The sequence below is a fragment of the Zerene cesonia genome, unplaced genomic scaffold (genome assembly GCF_012273895.1).
Source record: "Zerene cesonia ecotype Mississippi unplaced genomic scaffold, Zerene_cesonia_1.1 Zces_u001, whole genome shotgun sequence".
In the NCBI taxonomy this organism is placed as follows: domain Eukaryota; kingdom Metazoa; phylum Arthropoda; class Insecta; order Lepidoptera; family Pieridae; genus Zerene; species Zerene cesonia.
This window is the reverse complement of record NW_024045131.1, coordinates 2,306,715-2,315,773: the sequence shown is the minus strand read 5'-3', so window position 1 is coordinate 2,315,773 and position 9,059 is coordinate 2,306,715. Positions and strand designations below refer to the sequence as shown.

Here is a 9,059-nt window from a genome sequence, read left to right as displayed (position 1 = left end):
CAGATAACTTGAAAAATCCATTTTGAAGTCCGAGGTTCTCACCACTGAGCCACCACTGCTTCGATTTCGATTTACCTAGTGTTGGGCTTTAAATGGATTGATTGTAGACGTTTTTTTTGACAGCTCTCTGAAATTCTGATTAGATAACTACATTAAATGTTTGTTATATGTCATAGATGTGTATAAAATGATAATATTAAGACCGACTAGTATGGGAATAGACTGGTCAGTAGGAGAAACTTTTAAACAATCCGAGGCAAAGAAACTGGTATTTTTGTTTCCTTTTTTATTTCCTGACCGCTCGCCTAATGTCAAACCCCCGTCTTATCGATTTTGATGTCCAAGGTCCTAGCCACTGAACCACCACTGCATTTCACATACATCATCAATTTATTTCCAGGGTACCTAGGCAAGATATCGAGTCGTCTCCGGCGGCAGACCGCCGTCCGGACGGACAATCGAATCCGGTTGATGAACGAAGTGATACAGAGCATAGAGGCGATAAAGATGTTCGCCTGGGAGAACGCATTCGCTGGCATCATCGGGCAGGCGAGAAAGTGAGTCTTAGTGCGTTTGGTGTTAACCTAGCGTTAGTGTTAAGTGTATTTAAGTACATTTTCATTTATAACACTTTGAATAAGTAAGAAACGGGAAAACTCAGCATAATTTGTCAATAAATTCAGTAGTAATAAAATCTATATTAAATGTGTCATCTAATCAAAATTATTGTATTGATAATGAATTTCTAATTGCATATTTTGTTTGTGCTCCTTGCAAATAATCTTAAATTTTATTAAGGAGTTACCATGACGTCATACAGCCGTATTAATTCCAGCGTCAAAAAGTAATGGTGCTAGACGATGTCCATATCACTCATAATACACATTAATACCATCTAACGTATCGATTTAATCTCCAGGAAGGAAATGAACGTCATCAAGAAAATGTCCTGGCTGCGCGCCGTGATGATATCCTGCGTGAAGCTCAACACCAAAGTGGCAATATTCCTCAGCGTGATTGCGTTCATATCGTTCGACAATGACCTCACGGCCGCTAAAGTGTTCGTGATATTCTCCTATTACGAAATGCTGAAGTACACGCTCGTCGACTTCCTGCCGCTGGCGATCACGTTCACGCTGGAGGCGTACGTGAGCGTGAAAAGGATGGAGGAGTTCTTAGTGCTGCCGGAGGTTGAGAACCAGGATGGTGTCGATTTGGTGAACATAGATCGCGCGGAGGTTAGGGCGAATGGAGTGTTCGAGAAGATTGGAAACGGGTAAGTGTCAAAACTACTTAGTTTCCTAATTTTATGACATCTTCTACAATGGAGCTGGTGGGTCGCCTGATGTAAGAGTACCACCATAAGATCACATAAGATCGTAAGAGCTACCGCAGCCCGTGAACATTTGGAGAGGCGTAAGGTCGAATTGCAGACCTTATGCCTCTACAAATGGATGGCCGACTTTAAATTTGAAAGGGATTTAGAAAGAATTGGCGAGAGAACGAAACACAGTAGCACGCTACTATTTCACTCCGATCTTTTGATTCCGATGAATTTTAATGATGGTTTGAGACCTGTGATACAATACCGGATCGTAAAAAAAAAACAAAAATTTATTATAAATTTATGTTTCCAAAAAGAAAAATATATGTATTTTGGCTAGTAATAAATATGCTGAGATTGAGGAAGGCTATAGGCTATATCAAGCTACGACCTAGCGAAGAGCGAAGAAGGAGCGAAGAAGAGAGAGCAGATAATTGCTGCATTGCATTTGTAGGAGTTATAACAATGTTGCCACTTCAATAATTTCCAATAAGCGAAATTAAACACACAATCTTCGTTAAAAAGAAAAGTTCTAAATACTAACGACATTCTTTTTTGCCATATTCGATAACTCTTTGGCTTTTCGACCGGTCGACGTGGTCCTCTTTATTTTTACTACGGTTTTTTATCAATATATATATATATTCACGGTAATTGTTGTCATTTGGTCAATAGTTGTTTGGTGAATCTATTTTCTAGAAAACAATCACTTTCTTACAGTCAGCAAGCGTACATAAAGTCCGAGTCCAACTTGGACCAACTTAAACCGGATCACTTGGTCAGCCTAAAGGACTTCACGGTTTACTGGAGGAATGCGGAAGACGGAGAGTTGGATAGAAAAATACCAGCATTGGTGGACATAAATTTAACGGTAAGTCAAATGTTGGGTTAAGCAAAAGCTATATATAATACTTCAGAAATTTCCAAGTTGTTTTGTGTCCGGAACCTGTGCTCCTATAAGGGGAGAGAAAATGTGAATCAAAAGTGTTTCATTCATCTATTAAATTGCACACACGCAAGTGCAGATAAATTTAATTAATCAATTTATTTCCTGCACGCTCGCTTGATCTCGAACCCTCGACTTATCGATTTAGAAGTCCTAGGTCCTCACCACGTAGCCACCACTGCAATGTGTGAGACATTGCTCACTCCCAATTAAATTAAACAGTCCCAAAACACTGTATCGTTTTTTATTCAAATTGCTAGTTATTAGGTTACTTTTGTGTACAATTTTATTAAAGTTAGAAATTCCGATATATGGACGCAACTATTTTGGAATGAGAATTTGTGTGGAAGACTAACTGCACATTTCAAATTTATATACTGCATAAAAAGTACAGCCAAATTGAACCAGTATTAAACTAGTATTCATTTGCACACATAGGAAACCTTACAAGTATTTACAAAAATACAAAAAATGCAAAAATCTTTATTACCACTTAAAAATACACAATTCACTATTTCACACACTAGGATTCCCTGTGTTGTTGAGTCTTTTGTCTCTTTCACCTTTCATTTACTCTACTTACACCAATATTATTATACAAAAACTACAATATAAGACCACTTATACGGTTATTTATATTTTGTAGAGAAGAGAGAGTAAGAGTATGCATTTTTTCTTTTTTTTTATTCCAGATAAAACCGGAAACGCTAACAGTGATCGTAGGTACAGTGGGTTCGGGCAAGTCCACGCTGGTGCAGGCGATCCTGAAGGAACTGACACCCAGTAGTGGTGCGTTGTCAATTAGGGGCGGCGTCGCGTACGCGTCACAGGACCCTTGGTTGTTCGATGCTTCGGTGAGATTTCGTGTATTCTTTATGTCATAGCGGGAAATATCGTGCCCATCATCATCATCATCATCATCAGTTATATATGTTCCCACATATGTTATCAGCAGGGACACAGGCCTCCTATGAGGGTTCAGGCCATAATCTAAATATCATGCCCGAACTTTGCCTTTAAACTTAACTTGCCATTTTTGCAAGTCGGTTAGAAGAGAAATGGAGGGGCATAGAACTATCAAAGCAATCTCTGCACGGAAATCTGCACTAAAATAAATATTTGTTTTTTAATAAATATATTATTTTGCCTTCACAGGTTCGTCAGAACATTCTCTTTGGCCAAGACATGGATCTGCGTAGATACAAGCAAGTCATTAAGTGTTGCCAGCTGAAAACAGATCTGGAAATATTGCCACATGGTGATAAGAGCGTCGTTGGTGAGAGAGGTATGCTACACAAATGTAATATTTATTTAATCATAACAAAGACTTGCTACACATTTTTTAAAGATTTTTTTTATGTCATACCTGGCAACTGTGCTGGTGCTTCGCCTGAAGGTAAGCGATCACCATCGCTCATGAACATTTGGGTGTATGATAGGGACAAGGATTGACGATTGATTGACTGGGAAGGGTGGGGAAAAGGAAACGAAAAAATAATTCGTGGAAGTTTAAATTTGAGAAAGTTTTAAATAAAACATGAGTATAATAGGTTAGTGTTTAACTTTTTAACGACGTCATAGATATAATTGGTTGGTGTTTAAGGACGCTTTCGAGCCTTAATTGCGTATCATACTCCGCATCTTGGGTTTTTATTTAGAAAAAGAAAGAAAGAAAGAAAAAAAAGGACGTGTGGCACTCGGAGACTGCGCGGTACAGCTATTTGAATAGCATTTTTTCAGTCATTTATCCGGTCGGAGTGCGGGGTGGGTTATTGTCGTTACGGAATTTCTGGATTCGGTCTCCACACTCAAGGCCCGCGGTAGAAGCTACGCAAAAGCTTAAAAACATTTGATGGACATGACATGATACAAGACATTGAAGACATACAAATATTACTTAACAGTAGCAAAAATTATCGTACTGCCACGAAATATATGAATGATTCCGCACTATATACAGGTCTAAATTGAATCTCACAGGTACGTCCCTGTCGGGCGGACAGCGGGCTCGCATCTCTCTCGCGCGGTGCGTGTACCAGCACGCTGATATTTATCTGCTCGATGATCCGCTGGCCGCTGTTGATGCTAAGGTAATTAAGAAAATTGATTTATTTATCCATTCATACATAAGTGAAGTCCCGTGTCCCCTAGTGGGGTATGGGCGGATGATGTACATCTGTTTCACTGATCGATTTTCTTTAAGGACAAGTGGTTGATCAGCCTTCTGTGTCCTGCCAGGCCGAGACATTTTATTTGTGCGTACCCACTGGGAATTGAACCCAGGACCCCTCGGTTCTACGCTCACGCGTTAACCAAGGACACGATCAATGTATATATTCATACATAATGACTCTTAAAAACTTATTTTACCACTATAAGGTACATATTTTTCAGTGATATGCTAATTTTACTGTTGCTGTTGTACTTTAGTTTACTGTAATAGCTTTTGTTATTGTTGCTTCGTTCGTTTTGTCCATGTTTGAAAAAGTATCGTCGTAAGCAAATATGCTCAAACCATTGATGTAACAAACAAACGAATGTGGCCCCATAATGCTTCCTTGAGGTACTCCACAAGCGTTTGTGCAAAATTGCATTGTGCAGTTCATTCGATTATGTTCTCCTATTTTGATACCGAAGTACACAATTTGCAATTGCTCAGCCAAATTTTAATCCAATCCAAGGTTACTCCATTACCCCATTTTTCTGTAATTTGAGAATAAATATTTCTCAAGCAATTAAATCGAAGGCTTTTGTCTTATCGAAGAATAATAGCAATCAAATATTAAAATATTCTTATAAAAGCGCTATTGAAATTTTTATTTTGCGATTGTCAGTGACTAATTTTTATTATTTTTTTTTAAAGCAAGCGAATGTAGTCTACATAATTTTAAAACCAGATCTTCCTTCTGCTTACAATATAATAATGCTTAAAAATAATTAACCATCGATTTCGCCAAGCAACATCCACAAATTATTAAAAACTCCAAGTATGTGGATATTTAGTAGAAAAAATAACACATTTGCAGGTAGCGCAGGCGATATACGAGGAGTGCGTGCGCGGCTTGCTGCGCGAGCGCGCCGTCGTGCTCGTGACGCACCGCGCGCACTACGCCCGCCACGCCGCCAACGTGTGCGTCATGCGCAGTGGACGGGTGAGTCATCGTCATCTTTATTATGTGCATCATCATCATCATCACCACCGTCGTCATTATCATCATCACCAATACCACTGTCATCATAATCACCGTCGTCGTCACTGTCATCATTATTATTATCCTCGTCGTCATCAGGGAATGGTAGAAGTCACTGGTCTTGGAAATCTTTAATTATTTATTCTTTATTGAGCACAATGACAAAAATGCAATACAGATATATAATAAAGACAAGCACAAATTGTAGCATTACGACTAAAAGCCATCTCTAACAGGCAACCTTTAATTATAATTGATAAATAATAATTTTTGATAAATTGTTGATTCTGTGTCTGAAATCAGTAATTTCATCTTTCTTTCATCTTTTCATCAAATGATACACACATGGCTTAGGGTACTTCCGCATGGTCATTCTATGGGTTTCCGCATAAAAGTAGAAAGTCTATATGCATGCAAGCAAATTGCACGTATTATGGAAATGAGCGACATTTATGACAGGTTATTGCTATCCCTATCATGGTCCTTCGAGCCGGATTTACTGCAAACAAAGTTCTGTATGTAAGGAGTTGTAAGTTAATTATCAAACTTATTTACAGATAGTAGCACAAGGCACGTACCAGGAACTCAAAAATAGCGTCCCGGAGTTCGATCAGCTGATCGAAATGGGGGAAAAGGTGGATGAGGTGAAGCAGAAGCAGAAAATCACGTCTTATGAGAACAAAGAAAGCATGGTATGTTTCTTTTGTTAGCTTCACTTGCATGTTTGTATGTAACCGTCTCCTTAAGACTCGATTTTGACACACTTTAATTCAAGCTTTGTCTACTTATCAAGGATCGGTGATAATACAATAATTTCATGGATTTATCTTATAATTCTGATTAGGATTGGGCAATTTCCTTCTACTCCGTATGCAAGTGTGACCAGTTAGATGATTTAATCATTAAAATGTGTTTTTCATTTTTTTGAGTTTTTATTCAACTAGTTCAATAACTGTGTGGGTGTGGTCATAATATCACTAAATGATAAGTTTTGAAAATAAAACTTTCATGAAATTTATAAATATTTTAAGAGCTAAATAATGAAAATAGTAATAGAAGTCGCACCGGTTCCATTTGCTTCATTTAAAAAGAAAATTATGCGTATCCAAGCAATTTAATACTTGATTTATATACCAATATATCGCTTGAAAAAGTAACAAACATACATGCATACATCCATCAATCCTCACAAACTCTCGCATTTATTAGTAGAATTAGTATGGATATTCGATACGTAAATATGAATCTGTCCAGGTGTACAACGCATTGATAAAAACGGAGCCTAAGAGAGTGGATAGCAGAAGGAGTGTCAGTATTTTAAGTTGAAATTGTTATTTTATATAAAACTTTTATCTATGATTGTTTTTAATAAAAGAATTAAACCTAGTTCTGACAATTTGAAGGTAGTTTAGTTTTTTTTAAGTAGTTATACACGATTGGATGTATTTTGTAGTATTTAATAGAAAGTCGTTTCAAGAGTGAGATGGGAGATATAACCTTGGTAGAGGTAGAGAGCTAGAGTTACGTAAGAGAGAGAGTAATATATTTAATGTTTTTATTCTAGGAGCATAGCCATATCTTGCGTTCCCAAAGGTCGATGTCTGAAGTGTCACAGCTATCATTCAATGTGGACGCTGAAACCACTGGACCGAAGTATGAAGGTAATAAATAAAATAAATAAACAAATTAAAAAAAAAAAATAATTGCCTTTGTAAATGTCAAAAATGCTTTAAATTTTGTTTTATCGTATAATAAAAAATTTGGAAGCATAATGATACATGTAATTTTTTCGAATGCTTGTAGTTTGTCTATATATCAGTATATGATCCTTTTTCATATATATATAAGACTAGCTGTTCGCCCTTGCTTCGTCCGTGGTACATACAAAGCCTATGTCGTTCGGTGAAGCTGCAGCTTTCTAATGTGGAAAGATATTTTTGCAGTTTATACAGTACATTACAAATATATATAAAAAATACCAATATATCCTCTTTTGGTATTTTATGTATTATATCATTATTTTTTAGCCGAGAGCCAGAACACGGGTTCCGTTTCCAACAGCGTGTACATATCTTACATAACAAGTGGTGGGGGCAAGTTCACTTTGCTACTGCTACTGTCCTTGTTCATAGTAGCACAGATATTCTACTCGTCCACTGATATATGGCTGAAGGATTGGTGAGTATTTCGACACGATTTTTATTGGCTTGATGGGTGTATGTGGCGCGTCTTGTCGTGTGATCGTGTGTGTTAACGTTGTGAGCGTGTGTGCGTGTGGGGGGTTGTGGTCACGTGTGGATGTAAGTGGCTTGAAATAATATTATGCGTGGTGACTTGTGGTCGTATATATATATGTGTGTGTGTGTGTGTGTGTGCGAGTGTAGTTACGTGGTTATGTGTGGTCTCATGTGTGCGTGTGGGCGTGCTTGTGTGCTTGTGGGTGCGTGTGTATGCCAGTGTGTGTATGTGTGTGTGTGTGTGTGCGTAAGCTCTTTTATTTACTAGTAAAGTAATAGCCATGTACGATAAAACAAGTTATGAATTTCAATTTGATATCGAACAAGATAATAAATCAATTAATAAATTTGTGGATGTTTTTGTTTTTTATATTAATATTAATAAACTGTTGCAAATTTCAGGGTCAACCTGGAAGAGTCGAATAGCGCACAAAACATAGCAATACGGAACTCTACCTCATCGGAGCCTCCAGGTAACGTTATTAACATTTAAAAAATACTGAATCATGTGGTGAACAAATTATATTGCACCATATTTGTTAATAAATTATGTATAGCTTATAATTTTACTTACCAAACGTCTTTTTTGCACCTTTTTGTATTCGATGTCTCTTTTGAATCATTTTAACTGTAAACGTTGTAACTCTAAGCCGTAACTTAATCTTTAAACGAATCATTTTATTTATATATCTTATTTCTATGTCAGTATATTTTTGCTGACCGCCTCCTTGGTACAGTGGTTAACGCATGAGCGTAGAACCGAGGGGTCCGATTCTCGATGGGGACGCACACAAAAAAAACGTCTCGGTCTGGCAGGACACAGAAGGCTGATCACCTACTTGTCCATAAAAAAATCGATCAATGAAACAGATGTATATCATCTGCCCCATACCCCACTAGAGGACACGAGACTGTAAAAAAAAATCTTTTTGCAGTAGCAAAAACTTTATAATCATTTTAAATGTAAAATTAACATAATTGGAAAATAGCAACTACAGAGTTCCTTACCGGCTCTTCTCTGTAGAAACTGCTTTACGAACCGGCGGTAAATGTTATAACCGTGTTATAACGAATCAAAAGTGCTTCTATAAGATGTATAACCGAACAAATAAATTTTCGAGTTTGAGTTTTGAGTGGATTGCTTTATTCATTGATATCTTCCCAGTGGCATACGAGAGCCTGCCGCTCAACAGGTGGCACCTGTCCCGCGAACAGTGCGTGTACGTGTACGGCTCGCTGATAGCTATCTGCATGTTCTTCACCTGGAACAAGCTGCTGGTCTTCTACAACACCTGCATACGCGCCTCCGTGACTCTCCACGATACCATGTTCAGGTGCGTCACTTCAAACACACACAGACA

General features: G+C 37.7%; 1 protein-coding gene across 1 annotated transcript in view; it reads left to right on the top strand.

Annotated features, from left to right (window-relative positions):
* The window catches only part of LOC119838083 (probable multidrug resistance-associated protein lethal(2)03659), a 39,920-nt gene that overhangs the window by 22,692 nt on the left and 8,169 nt on the right, over positions 1 to 9,059 (top strand). Inside the window, exons 9-20 of the mRNA XM_038363894.1 lie at positions 401 to 557; positions 920 to 1,276; positions 2,045 to 2,195; positions 2,963 to 3,124; positions 3,426 to 3,555; positions 4,251 to 4,360; positions 5,297 to 5,422; positions 6,019 to 6,153; positions 7,026 to 7,122; positions 7,489 to 7,639; positions 8,101 to 8,171; positions 8,864 to 9,032. Of these exons, the coding sequence (XP_038219822.1) occupies positions 401 to 557; positions 920 to 1,276; positions 2,045 to 2,195; positions 2,963 to 3,124; positions 3,426 to 3,555; positions 4,251 to 4,360; positions 5,297 to 5,422; positions 6,019 to 6,153; positions 7,026 to 7,122; positions 7,489 to 7,639; positions 8,101 to 8,171; positions 8,864 to 9,032 (1,816 nt within the window). The remainder of the gene's footprint in view (positions 1 to 400; positions 558 to 919; positions 1,277 to 2,044; positions 2,196 to 2,962; positions 3,125 to 3,425; positions 3,556 to 4,250; positions 4,361 to 5,296; positions 5,423 to 6,018; positions 6,154 to 7,025; positions 7,123 to 7,488; positions 7,640 to 8,100; positions 8,172 to 8,863; positions 9,033 to 9,059) is intronic.